Source organism: Scardinius erythrophthalmus, assembly GCF_964197995.2.
Source record: "Scardinius erythrophthalmus genome assembly, chromosome: 1".
NCBI classification, from domain to species: Eukaryota; Metazoa; Chordata; class Actinopteri; order Cypriniformes; family Leuciscidae; genus Scardinius; species Scardinius erythrophthalmus.
The window spans coordinates 41,921,392-41,938,446 of record NC_138221.1 but is presented as its reverse complement, the minus strand read 5'-3'; the positions used below and the strand labels follow the sequence as shown (position 1 = coordinate 41,938,446).

The 17,055-nt window shown below is 38.6% G+C and overlaps 1 protein-coding gene across 2 annotated transcripts in view; it reads left to right on the top strand.

Moving 5' to 3' along the window:
* The window catches only part of prkcbb (protein kinase C, beta b), a 143,392-nt gene that overhangs the window by 112,863 nt on the left and 13,474 nt on the right, over window positions 1-17,055 (top strand). For both annotated transcript variants that reach the window (XM_081384997.1, XM_081384996.1), the window contains exons 14-16: window positions 811-891; window positions 2,073-2,180; window positions 9,438-9,578. In XM_081384997.1, the coding sequence (XP_081241123.1) occupies window positions 811-891; window positions 2,073-2,180; window positions 9,438-9,578 (330 nt within the window). The remainder of the gene's footprint in view (window positions 1-810; window positions 892-2,072; window positions 2,181-9,437; window positions 9,579-17,055) is intronic.

The following is a 17,055-nucleotide window of genomic DNA, read 5'->3' as shown; positions in this document are numbered from 1 at the left end:
AGGTAAAATACCAATAGGTTAGACACCCTAATAATAAATAATAATAAAAACATGAATAAGAAACATAGCGTATGATAGCTGCAGTTTTCTTTATAATGACTGTGTTCTCTCATGCGGTGTTGTTTTTAGAAAGCAAACTCACTTAATTCAGTTTCACATCACCTATAAATAATTTATGTAAATGTCTAAATGTTTTAAAATGAGTTTACTCACTAACAAATGTGAATCGTATTTTTTGATATGTAAAAATCTACAAAGGAAAGCTTCTCCCAAGGCATTTCTCCAGAGCAAAATATGCCAAAAGATGATTTTGAAATAACCACAAGGACACAGTATGTCCAAGAAAAGCTTTGTATTGTTTTATTGAAAGTCATCCTTTCAATATTAACCACTGTATTGCCATCTCATATAAGTCATGTGCTCGCAGTAAAGAAAATGGGTGTGTTACCCAGAGGCAGGATCATGTAATAGAAAGTCCATCTCACCGAGCACCACATGGTACAGCTCCAAGTGTAACCTGAGATGGATTCATGTCAACAACACACTCTCAAACCCAGACACAACACGCTGTAGGAGTGGAAGGATTTCAGTTAATTTAGTCCTCAAAGCTTTAGCTGTTTCATATTGTGTGCAAGGCACTTTACAGCACGTAAAACACATGTTGAAAGCACCATGAACACTTCAGGGCTTCTGAAACTCTCCAGCATGTGATTGTGCGGATTGATTTAAATAATTACAGTTGTCCTTGGAGTGTTACCCATTTGTAATTGGTTCTGTTTACGCCTTACGCTCTGTGTGTGTCTGTTTCAGATCATCGCTTACCAGCCATATGGAAAGTCAGTGGACTGGTGGGCTTTTGGAGTTTTGCTCTACGAGATGCTGGCTGGGCAGGTAAGAGTTATGACAAGCCAGATCAAGAAGGCCCACGTCAAGGGATTTGTGCCTTTTTGGCCTTCTCTCATTCGCTCTGTTTCATTTCCTCTCTGCTGCTTGCAGTAAATCACCTCTCGCTATCTCAAGGTCAGTTTTTATTAATTACGCTCTGCAAATCTCCCGAGACTAACGGCAAGTATTTCATGCCTATCGGGCTCAGTCAATTATTTATGAATTGTTCTGAAACAAGTCAAGCTTTGAACACTAGAGAAAAAAGTCTGAATTGTTTCCAGCGGAGACTGCTGCTGCTTAGCTGTCCTGACAAAAGGACGTCGTAATTCTCTCTAGTCTTCCCTAAATAAACAAGATTTGAAGAGGCACTTTTATGGTGATGACTTTCAAATTTCTGATGTTAAAGGGGTGGTATAATGCCCTTTTCACAAGATGTAAAATAAGAGTGTCCCCAGAGTGTGTATGTGAAGTTTTAGCTCAAAATACCCAACAGATATTTTTATATAGCATGTTAAAATTGTCACTTTTGAGGATGAGCAAAAACGCACAGTTTTTGTGTCTGTCCCTTTAAATGCAAATGAGCTACTGCTCCCAGCACAGGGGGTAGAGCTACAACAGCTTGTGTCCTGAAAATTTCAAAAACGTTCAGCCTTTTATGTTCAAACAATCAGACAAAGATGGAGAGACTCAAGAATAAGTGACAACATGTAGACAACATTTCTGAATGGTTAGTTGATGAATTTGTTTAGCTTATGTGTAGATATCTTCTAGTCATTGATTAGCATATTCTGTCTTGATAATCTATAAATCTCGTTCCCAGGGGCGGTGTTTATGTAAATTTTAGGGTTCGTGATGTCACTAACCCGGGAGGAATGTCGTGTAGTCCCTACCAGCCGTTTGTTGTAGTCCTTAAAAAACAATTTCTTTAAAAGCAAATATCTCCCTTTGCTTTGAACTTTGAGCGTTGTAACTTTGCAGATGTTGTTTATGCTCAAACAGCAACATTACACTCTACTTAAAGTTAAATAAGTGAAATCATGATCAACCACCCCTTTAAAGAAACACGAGTGAAAACTGCAAGCAAATGAGACATAATCCATGTTATTATTGTCGACCATTTATAGTGACATCAAACAGCATCTTCCTATCATCTTCACCCTCTCTTCTCGCTCTGTTTCTTCCCACAGCCCCCGTTTGATGGTGAGGATGAGGACGAGCTTTTTCAGTCCATCATGGAGCACCATGTGTCCTATCCCAAATCCATGTCCAAGGAGGCTGTGGCCATCTGCAAAGGGGTGAGCAGCCAGTATACATCACATTCATGAAGCAGTGACCAAAATCCTGTCTCATACTGCAGGGAAATGTCCAGTTGAAATGAATTGTTTTTATTATTTGGTCGTCAAATACAGTGGCATTTAAATGTTTGCGGTTAGTACGTTTTTTTATGTAAACAAATATAATTTTTTAAAGCAAGGATGCATGAAATTGACAGGAAAGACATTTCAAATATGTGCTGTTCTTTCAACTCATCAAAGAATCTAGAAAAAATGTATAGCACCAAATATTAAGCAGTACATCTATTTTCAACATTGATACAAATAATAAATGTTTCTTGAGCAGCAATTATGATTTCTGAAAGATCATGTAACACCGAAGACTGGAGTAATGATGCTGAAAATTCAGCTTTGCCATCACAGGAATAAATTGCATTTTAAAATATAGAAAACAGTTATTTTAAGCTGTAATAATATTTCTATTTAATCAAATAAGTGCAGCCTTAGTGAGCAGAAGAGACTTCTTTCAGAAACTTTTTTTTTTTTAATCTTACGGACCCAAACTTTTGAACAGTAGAGTATATAAATTGAATTGTGACAGTTACTTTTTATTTACCCAGTTCTCATTACCATAACTCAAAAAGAATTGCATTAATTTATGTCATGAGAATACATGCCTTTTTTGAATGACAGTCAATGGAGAAAGATTAGTAGTTACAGCATCTACCAGCAGGGGCTAACAGAATCATGCTAACAAGCCACACCTTGACCCCTTGGCCTGAGTGAACCCAAAAGGGTCAAATTCAGTTCAGGTTGACTCATGGGTCGGAAAGGTGCCGATACAGTCCAACTCATCAGCATGTCCCTGGGAAAGTTGTTTCAAGGTGACTGTCTCTGCAGTTCACATACTATGAGTTGCTTTGAATGAAAATGTCCAGTAATTATATGACCTCATGTGATGCATTATGAATCACTTATTCATACTGCAGTGGTCAAAGCAGTTTGCTCTCAGCTGCCTTGAAAAATTCCACAACCTCTGACCTAGCCTTTCAATATGCACGCCACGACCCTCTCAAAAATGGCCCGCTCTCTCTTTATTCTTCATTCTCTCTCTCTCTCTCTCTCTCTCTCTCTCTCTCTCTCTCTCTCTCTCTCTCTCTCTCTCTCTCTCTCTCTCTCTCTCTCTCCCTCCCTCCCTCCCTCTCTCTCTCTGTTATTAGCAAGCCAGTGCTGCTCAAGACTCGAGCGCTGGCAGGTGAAGCAGCGAGTACACATGATCTAATTCTTTATTTGAGAGATCGTCTCTCCTGCAGATAAAAGCACACAAACATACGGCCTTAGACGGCACACAGTGGGAATGCCAATGACTCTTGGCTGTGTGCAGGACCCAGGATCTCAGCTCTGTTAGTTTCCTGCTTTTACTAGAGCATGGCTAGGCTGGCTTTAAAAGGATATGAATGTTTTTTTGTTGTTGTTGGGTTTTTTGTGTGTGTGAAGATAAAGCCCTCAAAAAAACAGACAAAAGCCTCAGAATGTCAGGGGCATCTCAGTCAGTAGGATAACGTATTCCCTAAAAGTGCTCGAAAGGGAGCTGTCTCCTATTTGCTTATTCTTTACATGTTTCTGTTCTTTCTCCTTGTCACTGCGGTGTCAGGGTGGAGCATATGGCTGCTGAGAAAAGGAGAAAAGAGTTTTGTAGAAAAATGAAAGCCAGGGATGTGCCGTGGAGGACGCGGGTACAATCTTGCGGTGGTTGGGATATGACACATCTGTTATCTGGGTGAATCTCACAAAACCTGTCAACAACATTAAAAATAAAGAAAGTCAAGGACCATTCAAATCAATTTCCCAGTTCTTATTATCGTAATAATAATAATAATAATTCATAAAAAAAGATACATTTTCAAACATTCAGCTATTTAAATTTCAGAAGAAATTAAATAAATGCAAAGGGCGTGTGTTCATGGGATACACCAACATAGATTTTCCTTGGGCTTTGATCATCTACCCAGCATGCCGTCTGGTGACCCATTTTGTTTGAGTTAGGACAATGGAAATCTTTGGTATTGGGAGGACAACAAGTTCTGGAATATAAAGTGGAAAGGGAGATGTGAGAGCAGGTGTCTCCGGAGGGACCTGCGCACTAATACATTCATGCTAATGTGAGCATTAAATAATGAATCAACCCTCTGCGTTCAGAATCTGAATGCTACCCCTCTTTGACTGGCTTCATGAAAATACAGCATGCTGCTGGGTAAAGCCTGATAAACAAAAGACCCCCTCCTCTCCTCCCTCTGTTCCCTCATTCTGCCTCTCTTTTCTACATCCTTTCATTTTCCGTCTATTTTCTCTCGTAGATATAGATGCTCTGGATAACCCTCGTCTTTTCTGCTTGTCGACTTTTTTCTTCCTCGACTTATCCTCTTTCTGTCTTCTCCTCAGTTTGTCTGCAGAGCTCACTGTCTTGATGAGTTCTGTCTCCCTCTCTCTTCCATAGGATCTGCTGTAAGTGCTCGCTGAACTTCTCTAATAGCTTAATTCTGCAGTGCAGCAAGTGTGTCAGATCCTGGAGGCCTCTCTCCACAACAATCTCCTAAAATAGAGCAGGAATACTAAATGAATCCTTGACATTTAAGACAGATTGGAAAATCCTGTAAGTTTGGACGAGCACGGCTTTAGCCGTGTGGCGCTGCCGCCCGCGCTTCCGGGAAAGCTACAATGGAGCCATGCAATATAAATGAGGTATTTCCCTTAACCAAGCGGAGCAATCGTTCTTCCAGCACAGTAATTGAATGACTAATTTAGTCTGGCCTTGTGACTTTCAGAGGACAGATGGACAAATTGAACCTGTCGTAATAAAAATGTTGATGCCTTATTCTGCCATGAAAAAGCAAATCCTCCTCTTTGCTTCTGAAGAGCCTGGGGTTTTAGTTGAAGGGTATATAGGCTTTTATGCACAGAACATCCGCTGAGGGAATATTCATTTGTGCCACTTACATCGGCAGATTGCAGAGAAACAGCACAGAGAGTGTATTAAACTCTCTGTAAGACGTGATGTATATATTGATGCACAAGATTTTTATAACTGTGTCTACCTAGACAGCGTTTTTGGTTCATCATGTGTGTAATGCCAAAAAAAAATGCTGTTTACAAAAAAGTATGAAAATTTATTTGGTGATCATTCATTACTATGGCATACACTACCATTCAAAAGTCTGGGGTCGGTAAAATGAGTCTCTTTCTTTATTTGATCAAAAATACAGTAAAAACAGTAATATTGTAAAATACTATTACAATTTAACATAACTGTTTTCTATATTAAAATGCACTTTATTCCTTTGATGGCAAAGCTGAATTATCAGCATCATTACTCAAGTGTCTTCAGTGTCACATGATCCTTCAGAAATCATTCTAATATGATGATTTGATGCAAGAAGCATTTCTCATTATCAATGTTGAAAACAGTTGTGGTGCTTAATATTTATGTAGAAATCGTGATACATTTTTTTCAGTATTCTTTGATGAATCGAAAGCTTTAAAATAGAAATCATCTGTAAATTATTTATCTTTACTGTCACTTATTAACAGTTTAATGTATCCTTGCAGACTAAATGTATTCATTTCTCTCCTAAATATCTCTCAAACGTTTGCTCAAACAGTAGAGAATGATGCTAGCAACACCAAGGTCATTGGTTCAATTCCCAGGTAATTCATTAACTGATAAAATGTATTTGTTCGAATGCTGTGCAATGATAAACTTTGGATAAAAGCATCTGCCAAAAGCATAAACGTAAAGTACCATCTGACACCATAACTATGGTATGGCACCACCGCCGTACTTTTTGGTAAGTGTAGATAGACAGCTCAATATGTTTTGAGACACAGCATATGAGGATGATAAAGTAGCTGAATTATATTATATTAATTCTAAAAAAATAATGAAAAAGCTGCCGGTTGCGTTTAAGGACTGGTTTAAGGAAGCTGACAGAGGCAGAGGACGGCGTACCGCTGAAATGGCTTGTGCAACAGCAGATGTGTGCGACTGCAGTGCTCCGAGTGCTAATTGAAGAGTATTATCAGTGTTGATGGAGTGTACAGCTCTGATATCATAGGATTAAAGTGGGATGCTGTGGTTCTTTGATATGGAACACAGCCCAGCACACCGCTGAGAGAGGCTTGGGACACAAGCCTGATACAGGCTGATACGCCATGACTAAGGCCAATCTAGAGCTCGCACACAGACTCTCGCTCACTTTTTTTCTTTTTTCCATTTTCTTTTTGCATATGCTGTATTTGTGTAAGTGCTTGTCACTATACACTGACAGTACAATGGTATCTCGAGCCATCTGTCAAACCATCTGAGTGTAGATCCTGGTGCATGCTCAGCTTAATGCCTGTTCTTGATACTGTTGGAATGTAGCTAATATAAAAGTGGAGATAGATCTTTTGTCTTTTATATGTATTGTTTATTGAGTTTTCCTCATTGGGTAGAAGAGACTGTTAGTCATTCACATTCTCAAGTGGTGATAATGCACCTTGCGATCAATAAGGGAATTTTAAAAATTGTGATTTCCAGATGTGGAAATGTCTTAAAAATGAGTAAAATTGTAAGTTTGGGAATAGTTTTGCTCTGTTTTATATTAGTGTAAAGGCTGGAATACACTACATGACTTTTTTACTTGATTTATAGTATGGACACGTTGATGCTATTTGCCAAAAGTCAAAGCTAGTCTGCAGATTTGAGTTGACACATATTAAACACGTTTGATATTTTGAACCAGAGATTTTTTTTATACTGTGTTCCTTTTATGTTTACTTTAGGCTTATGTTTGAGTTGGTTATTGCTTGAACACCAAAATATTTCAAATTGTTCTGCCCTGCACTAACAAAGTTAGAGTAAAAAGTATTTATTATTTTTTGTGATCTTTGCAGATGCACTCCTCAATAAAATCACTGCAATCATTCTAGAATGATCATTTCCAAATAGAGCTGTGGCATCTTATGAAAATCCCCAATGTACTTACATAAAATACATATATAAAGTATATTATTATTTTTATTTATTTATTTATTTTTCCATTGTTGTTCAGTCCTTATCCATTATGAATTCTTATCCCAGTACCATGAAAGACTAGAAAAGTAATGTAACTTTATTAGTTCAAAAACCATTGAAAAATATTTACTTGTAAGAGTGAACCCTTGGTCATGATCCATCTTAGGTTCATTTGAAAAGACAGTGATGAGGCAAAACATCCCATAGGTTTCTATTGCTGTCTGTCTTTCATGTGACCAACCGAGTCACCGTCACTAGCCCAGAGATAAAGTTTAAGAGCATCAGTGCTGAATTCTCTGAAGAGCACTCCTGCCACACTTCTGTGTAGAAGGCTAAAGAAGGCCAGGAGGGAGAGATAAAGCACTTGACTTGACTCTGATGCTGCAGGTCACTTGTGTTTTTGGCTTCAGTCGGCCTCTAGAGCCTCTCCTGAATTGCACTGTCAGATTACAGCAGCTCTGATGTTCAGAGCGGGACAGCTGTGAAATATGAGCGGTCAGCTGTACAGAAACAAGCTGAAAATGAGAGATGGATGGATGGATGGGTAGGAAGGTTTTTTATAAATGTCCCAGTTATACTTAATGTTATCACATTTTCCTAGTTAAACATTAAATAAATAAATAAACAGTTCTATTTTGTATTTTTACATAAAACTATGTAGGTGGTAATGTTCTGTTTATTAAAACCGAGAATAAATTTCATCAATTTATTTTTTTAAAGCATTTTTACATCTATTCCAAAATAATAGCTTAAGGCAGTAACAATATAAACAATTAATTTTATTTGTGAACTGGTGTTCCGCTGTTCTTTTTAATAGTCAACTTATTTTCATCAGTCATCAAGCTCGGTAAACAATGGTCGCAGACAAAAAGATGTACCTTAATTTCACCAAGCTGATTTCTCACAAAAAATACCCACAGTCATCATATTTTCAGGCCATTTGAAGTTTGATTGTGACCTAAATCGGTGATATCGAAGTATCTGAGTTGTTTACTTACTTTTAAGTTGGTCGTCCCATTAACACCATTATGCTGTTCGTACCGACCGATTCGCGAATAAAACAAGAGGTGGGATGTGTGTTTCGAATAGATAGATATATTTGAATGGATGGACATATGGATGGAGAGAAAGAATCAGCCAGCTGTGTCTCTGTGGCAGCATGGCCCAGCTGTACATGTCAGCACTGCCACACAGTGAGTCCTGGCCCCTGCTGTATACATTAATGATGACAATGATGACAAAGCTTCAGAGGGCAGTGGAGCACACGCCTCTTAGCAAGCGCCATGAGTCCAGAAGGCATCTCGGGTCAGGGATTGATCCAACCCATCCCGACCGGCCCGCGACCCAGCCCCTTCCTGATCCACTGAGGGTTAAGGCTCTACCAGTCAGCAGAGACCTTCATCTCCCTCACTTCACCACCACCTCCACCTGTGCCTTACAAGAGCCTGGAAAGACTTTCTCTGCTGCCATCAATTTTTCATGCGCACTGAGGCGCTGAAGAAGAAGCGGCAAGTTGTTTTTCCCCTCGCCTAATCTCTCCTACACACGCTAAAGTCACTCACTGGAATAAAATATCCAAACGATTTTGTTATATTCAACATAGCATGTTCTGCTGGGGAATAAAACAGCTGTCGGTGAAGGGGAAAAATGGAGAGAGTTGGGTGTGCGGAGGAAGATGATGAAAAGAAGCTGTGCTAAAACAAAGGTTGCAAAGTAACAATTATTCGAGCAAAAAAAATTAACGACATTCTCATTTCTCTGGATTTAGTTTTACGCCCTCCAGGGATGTTAATGGAACATGTATTTTTGACCCATAAAACAAAATTATTGAACAAAACTCTTTGGAGTGAGGCCAATCTACAGTATGGCAGGTACCCTGGCTGCATTTTGAGCTAAATATTTGAGCTCTGTGTGTTGCATATTAATATAATATAGTTCAAAATACATGCAGGTTAATTTAAATACATTAGTGAAAAATGTATCATGCGGCATACATAATTTATGTGCTAAGCTAGAAACTACTCTCTGCTCATCCTTTAATGTAAATGTCTTTTGTCAGAAAGAAAATATAGATATGCTATTATTTCTGATTAACTTGATTTAATTATTCTGTATATCATAGAATTCTGTATATCATATCATTTAATTTGATTATTTCTTAAGCAATTGACAGCCATACTATATACCTAATGGTCCTCTCACCTCTCTGCTCTGTACTGTTTCAGCTGATGACCAAACACCCAGGCAAGCGTCTGGGCTGTGGCCCTGAGGGTGAGAGAGACATCAGGGAACACGGCTTCTTCCGTTACATGGATTGGGAGAAGCTGGAGAACAAGGAAGTTCAGCCACCATTTAAACCAAAGGCCGTAAGTCCAGCCAATCACCTCCCCTCTAACACACAAACACATATTCTCTCTCTCTTACTCGCATTCACTCCTCGTGTGTTTCTGTGATCTGGAACACTGGTGGTTATTTCAGAATTGAGTCTAAATTGGAGTTTCATTATCTTTTATCTTTCTTAGCCCAATACTTAACACGTAATGCATGACATGATTTGCCAAAGTAAGACAGCATTGCATCAACATTAACAACCCTAATGACTATTCCTAAACCCAATCTGACCTCAACTTGATTTAAACTCATCAGTTACTCAGTTTGAACTGAATTTGAATATCAGGAAGTATAATTTAAATTGGATAAGAAATATTTGAAATGTCACCTGTAGACATTTGTATTTTATAATTTATTAATTTTTTCATTATATTTAAATAATTTATTAATTTTTAATAAATATTTAATTAATTAATTTTCAGATTTTTTATGGTGAAATAATATCTTTCCTAGAATGTTGTAGTTTATGCAAAATAATATATATTCACTAGATTGAAAATTTGATGTTACATTTATTTTTATAAAGTAAAAAATCAGTTATAAATCTGAAACAGTGGACATTTTGTTTATTTGTTTTTTTTAATGTGGCAAAAATAGGATCTGTTTACTATAGTTGGCTGACATTTGACAGTATTAAAGATGTTGACCGAAAATTATGCATTTCAGGGAATAAATGAGAATTATTTGTAAATGTATAAATGTAATTATTTATGTTTTGTCACAAAACTTGTATTGGATTAAATTCCAAGTATTCCTTGTTTTGAAATAATTGAAGCTAAACTCACTTGTGTTTCTTTAAATTGTAACAGGAAATTCTTCCTGTCATTCTAATACAAATTCCAGTTCAACATCCTGCCGGTCTCAATTCAATTGAAATTTTTATCAAATTCCTTTTTCTAAATTCTGAATTTCACTCAACCCTGCTGCAGTCTAGAAACCTAAGCCTATAATCAGAGAGCTGTGATCGGTTAATATGGATTTTGTCTCAGGACCAGCAAAGGATGTTAATCCAGGAAAATGTCTTACTTCTGTAAATCAAATTAAATGACCCATAACAGTTCAAGCTCAAACTGGCCAACTGGACATGTAGTTTTTGAAGCCAGTGTCAAAGTAGTCAAATTCTACTGTAGCACAGAGATGACAAGTAAAACTTTCAGGGCAGTGGAGAGCAGTAGGGTGTAATGAGGAGCCTGTACGTCCTCCTTACACACCACAGCAAGAGGCACAGTAGCATCTTAGCTTTGTCTGGCCGAGCTGAGCCGCGTTTGTCAGCCTCAGTCAGATCCTTAATGAGTACAGCTTCTCTTGTGTGTGTGTGTGTGTGTGCGTGTGTGTGCGTGCGTGTGTGTGTGTGTGTGTGTGTGTGTGTGTGTGTGTGTGTGTGTGTGTGTGTGTGTGTGTGTGTTTGTGTGTGTGTGTGTGTGTGTGACTGTGTGTGTGTGTGTGTGTGTGTGTGTGTGTGTGTGTGTGTGTGTGTGTGTGTGTGTGTGTGTGTGTGTGTGTGTGTGTGTGTGTGTGTGTGTGTGACTGTGTGTGTGTGACTGTGTGTGTGTGTGTGTGTGTGTGTGTGTGTGTGTGACTGTGTGTGTGCGAGCTGTCAAATGGAGCAGGCATTGCCCAGGCAGTGCTGCATTGTGCTTCCCTCCACGTCAGCCTTCCTGACCTTCTGCTCGGACTCAGACTGGCCTCAGAAGTGATCTCCTTTCTGCAGTGCCTTCCTGGTTATGAGGTCTCGGCACAATCATTGAGAACAGATTGTCCTGTTGATTGTCACAAGTTTTATTTTAGCACTTGAACACTCAGAAAAAAAGGTACAAAAGCTGTCACTGTGGCGGTACTTTTTCAAAAGGTACACCTTTGTACCTAAAAAGTGCATTTTAGTACCTCAATGGTACATATTGGTACCAAAAGTGTACATATTAGTACCTAAATGGTACATATTGGAACCCTTTTGAAGGTTACTGTCCCAGTGACAGCTTTTGTACCTTTTTTTCTGAGAGTGAATTGAATGCTTTAGTTTTAGTTGAAGTAGTAAAGGTAAAGCCAAGTGTGTCATTTCTGTGCCACTAGTGTCACCAAAAGGAATTACAAAAGAAATAATGACTGTTTTCAAACAGGTTTTCTTGACACACACCCTTTCTTCCATTAGACGGATAGTCCTACCTCCAAAATCACACCATTGTTTGAGGCAATATTGCTGGGTCAGGTTGGTCGGTATGTCCAAATAGAGCAATGTGTTTGACATTAAACGTCATTGGTTCTTGCTTGTCTCATAATCAATTGCAACACTGTGCTATTTTTGTCATTTCATTTTTATTTTACGATAATTGTATTGATAATATTTAATACCACAGCATACTTTTTACTATGGCTAAACTTGAACATGAATAATCTGCAGACAAAGTCAACATCCTTTTTGCAGAATTTTCTGCTTGAAATCATTCCTGTCTTCGTTTTTTCAGGCTTTCTTGCACAGTTAGTTACATTAGCTCACTGTTCAGGTACGTGTGTGATTGGGAGTGTTCACGTGGCGTTTGCTGCCTGTGGCAGCAGATGGATGTTTGTGTGCTGGTGTCATTAGCTGAGCACAAAGACGGATGATTTTAGACCCTCTTCGTGACGATGCCCGCATGCCGGATGGACGCTCAAATAACGTGATTTGCAAACTTCATCAAAGGCAATTAGGATCTGAACGAGACTAATTTTGTCTCATGTGTAGACCAAAAAGACATGCACACATAAACTTTTTTCAAAACTTAGTAAGAGGCATCCGTAGGCAGCATGTTAAGGCATCACAGGCACGCTCCAGAAAAAAAGGCCATCCCAGAATGCACTGTGATGAGTGCAGTGAAAACAAAATACAAGATGGCGGACAGTGTGAGAGAAATTCGATTATAAATATAATTCATGCACTGAAAATTGCGGCCGATATGGATCATTATTTTTATGTCTGTAAAAAAAAGGTTCAAAAAAATACTGATAAATTCTTATGTGTTAGTAGAGATTGCCATATGCTATCCTGAGAGTATTTTTCCCTGATCAGTTTTTCAAGCAATTGTGTCGTGTTTCCTATCAGCTGTTTAGAAACAGAATTAGCGATGCCAGATTTGTGAATGAATCACTCTTCTGATCTGATTAGTCAAAATTGTTTGCCAAAAGGTCTGAAATTGTTCACAATTCAGTTTGATTCGTTCAGACAGTTCACTTACGCACTGAATCTTTTGTATCAGATATTGTATCTGTTATTGGATACTTTGTTAGACAGAAAACAAAAATAGCAGCGGATGAGGGGATATATACCTATAATCCTTTGTAGGAATAAAAACATGACTTCTGTCGTTTGTCAATGATGAAGCAGCTCTGTGTATTGCGCATACAGCTTGTGAAAGATGCTTTTTATGGTCTTTTTTAAAATATTAAAATAGGTTTTTGTCAGTGTCAGTTCATGTTCTTGTCATGAATTTAGGCATCTCAACATAATAATGCACAGTAAGAAATATGGATAATTATTCATTTTTAGAGAAGCTGAGATAAAATAGAGGTGGAAGTAACTCATAAAAAAATGAAAATAAATCTTTGCCATAATCTATCACTATCCCTTTGAATAAGTAGATGCAAACATAATCTAAAAATAGATGCAAATGAATATACAGATAATAAATAAATAGAATTGAATCACTAATAATGCCTGATTTGGTCTCAGTGTTTTGTTCATCAAAATAAAAAATGATGTAAAAAAAAAAGACAATAATGTATATGCTATATGTATGTCTTCAGTATTTATTGGATTAACTCGAGTCTCCTGTATGATTCCTGAGCGTGTAGAGCATTCAAAATCACTAACTTTTGACTTTTATAATGCCACCTTAAAAGGCAGCTCCCAATGTAGGCAGTGAGGCAGCTAACTAGGTATTCTTTTCAAAACTATTATGTGCATTTGAAGGTCCAGAACATGTAGACCGAAGACTGTTCCCTAGAATCTGCCCTGTTTGCTGAGCACCTCCTTGCCCAGATCTCACTCCGCTGGGAAACACAGTAGTCTGACGTAGGATTTGGATGGAGTGTCCCTCTACACATCACAGCCTGTGGCTCTGAAATTAAGCGTGACAGCAGTGTCTGGCAAGGGATCATGCCATTGAGGTGGATTAGGGAATCGCACCCAGGTGATGCGAGACATTCAGAGTGACTTTACAGCTCAGGTTTGGAGCAGAACGAGGGGACGGCCTCCATACGGAGCTCTTCATTTCTCTGCTGGTGCTGTTGAATTATCTGGTGGCAGGTGAGAAGTGACTATTGATTTGTTGTTTGGGATGCTAGCCAGCTCTAGGTGGAACGCCTCTGGCTGTTTCTGCAGCAGATGGACTGTTGTTGCCTACGTGGTACAAGACTGGCAGTGATAGCACGCGTGTGCCAGCCACGGGAGGGCGGCTCTCTGAACGCTGACAGTCTCGTTGCTGCCAGCGCTGCTCACTCTCACTTCCTGTATGTCACTCGCACCTTCTCTATGTCGGTGCAGATTGGACACGGTCACCTTAGTCTCACCCTTTCATTGACACACACTGTCCGTCATGCTCTGCTCCTGCTGGAATAAAGGAATGATGGGTGGAGGTGAATAGGGATCAAAGCCAGGTGAGGAGAGTGACAGATTCATTATGAAATGTCTTGCTGATACTGTCAGGTTGATGCTGTTTATGCAAGTTAATACTGGTGCTGGTTTTGGTGATCATCATCAGTTAAATGGTGAAGCATGATGTCAAGCATGATCTTTTTGGTGAATACATTAATGCATCTCTCTGGTTAAAGGGATAGTTCACACAAAAGAAGGTATATAAACTAGCCATTTATGTCCCGGGTATCTTTCTGTACAGTGAAAGTGAATGAGAACGGATGCAGTTGAGCCCCAACAATGACAATGACCAAGTTATGGCAGGATGCGAAGTTTGACATCAGTGATTATGCATAATCTTGAATGATAATATGATTATTTCTGGGAGACCTATTCCAAACCCAAATTGCACAGCCAGCTTTCCCACCTCTAATTCTAATACATTTGTTTTAGATTCAATTAGATGGATATTCCTTATAAAACAACACTTGTTTTTCCAATTCAAATATAATTATACAATTATAATTTAGTTTTAGTTTATATTAAGGTTTGTTTTGTGTGTGTAACTGTTTAGTGTGGTTTTGGATGATTGGGAATATTTTTTAAACAATTAAAAGTTATGTTTATAATATACGTTTGGGGTCATTAATTAGATGTTCTAAGGTGACAATGAAGATATTTATACATTTTCAGATTTCTATTTAAAAAAAAAAGTTGTTCTTTGAACTTTCAAGTGATCCTGAAAAAATTATCACGGTTTCCACAACAATATTAAGTAGCACAACTGTTTTCAACATTGATAATAACAATAAATGTTTCTTGCAGCAAATCAACATATTAGAATGATTTCTGAAGGATCATGTGAAACTGAAGACTGGAGTAATGTAAATCAGCTTTGCAATCACATGATAAATTACATTTTAAAATAATATTGATCGCAAACCAACTGAAACAAATGGTCTGTACGATTAAATTAGCCTTACGATGCTTTTGGGTGACACAGCCCAAGTCATAGTTTCTCTTGCCACAACAAATGTGCTTCATAAACACAGACTTGGAGCATCCAGAGAAATACTAATGTTAAAAAGGAAAGGGTCAAGAGCCCAACTAAAGCAAACACTGATCACCATAATGGTGACTTGATATGAAAAATTCCACAAAATATTACCGTCTAAACTTCTGTTGAATCTCAAGAACTTTTGTAGATGTATGACAGAAATAAAGTCAAACTAGTAATAATAAGTGCAATAATTTGTAATGGCTCAAAGTCAGTTGGTCTTTCTCTTTTTTCTGTTCTTGTTGTATATTATAGTATAATAGAAAACAGCTATTCACAGTTAATGTTTTGGTCAATAATATTTCACAATATTACTGTTTTTACTGAAACTTGGTATGTCTCCGTATAGATACAATAGCGTGTGTGCATAGCCTCAGGTTAAGACTGTCACTGTAATCATTTTACTGTAAATGGCTGTGGATAAAAGCAGCTTGAGAAGACACCGTGGAAACACCATCATCTCATGCTGAGGTCCAGCAATGGTCTTTTGAACAAGGCTTGCCCGGAGTGAAAGTTGGAGAGCATGTTGTAGACAGAAGTGAGAACTATGGGTTGTGTGAGCCTGATGCTCTGTAGCTTTTGCTTTAAAGAATGTTATTCTCCTTTCATTCCCTCTCCCTTTATCCCAGTGTGCAGCAGTCATTCAGAGATATGTGTGTGCCAGAGAGAGGACGACAGGGAAAGTATGGATGCATGTGTGTGTGAGAGAGAGAGAAATAGTTGTAAATGGGCTGTGTTTAACACAGCGGTCTTCGGACAAGCCACTTGTGTCACGTGTGTCTGTAATAACAGGGACTGTTCACAGTGGATGTGCCCCCCTGATGCTGATGACTGTAGACAGGTGGTTTTAAGAGGACACCGAAAAGCTTTTGCCTCAATATTCAGGGGTGGATGAGATGCAGGTCGTTCGACTCTCTGTGGGTTCACTCGCCTGGGTGGCACGGCGTATATGGCGGTGAGTGGGCAGATCCATGAGTCGCAGCCTCCTGTGATTGCGTTCGGAAACACTAATGCATCTGCAGCGGGGTGGCCGAGGTCAGGTGACTGCTACATCGGACCATTAATTGAGTTTAAATTAGAGGGGCTTCTGAATGCAGAGGTACACAGATGCTGCGCGAGGTGATTTAATGGTTCCCACACACAGATGTTATGCCTCAGTGCTCTCACTGTCTGTCATTCTGTGTGTGTGTGTGTGTGTGTGTGTGTGTGTGTGTGTGTGTGTGTGTGTGTGTGTGTGTGTGTGTGTGTGTGTGTGTGTGTGTGTGTGACTGTTTAGCATTTAGAAGTGGTGGGTGGACTTGCCAAGAAAGTCTGAGCTTTGGTTGCATCTCTGTCTTATTTAAGATGTATTGGTTGTAAATCATTCACATGGTGGTCAGATCCCTCTTGCTGAAAATGCAGAGCCACATCTAAAGCTATTGTGTTAGCTGCCAGGTCCAAGCTAAGGATTCTGGGCTAATGGTACAGTCAAGAAAATTAGGTCATTTCTTGCTGTATGAAACAGGGCTTTTAAAGGCTCAAGCTTTTGTTTGGGCTGCCTAGTGGCAAGGGGGTATTTATTTGAAGGATTTTAGTCTTACTAATGCTTCTGTTTACCTCGAATTCAGGTAAACACTGCATTTAAGAATGTGATAGATGATCATTTTAAGTGCTTTTGTAGACCTTAATCATGCAGTGATGGATTATAAACTTTTCTGTGCAACACTATTATAATATGAATTAAAATAAATGAATAATTGTATTTATCAAGAATGCGTTAAATTGGTCAAAAGTGACAGTAAAGTTATTT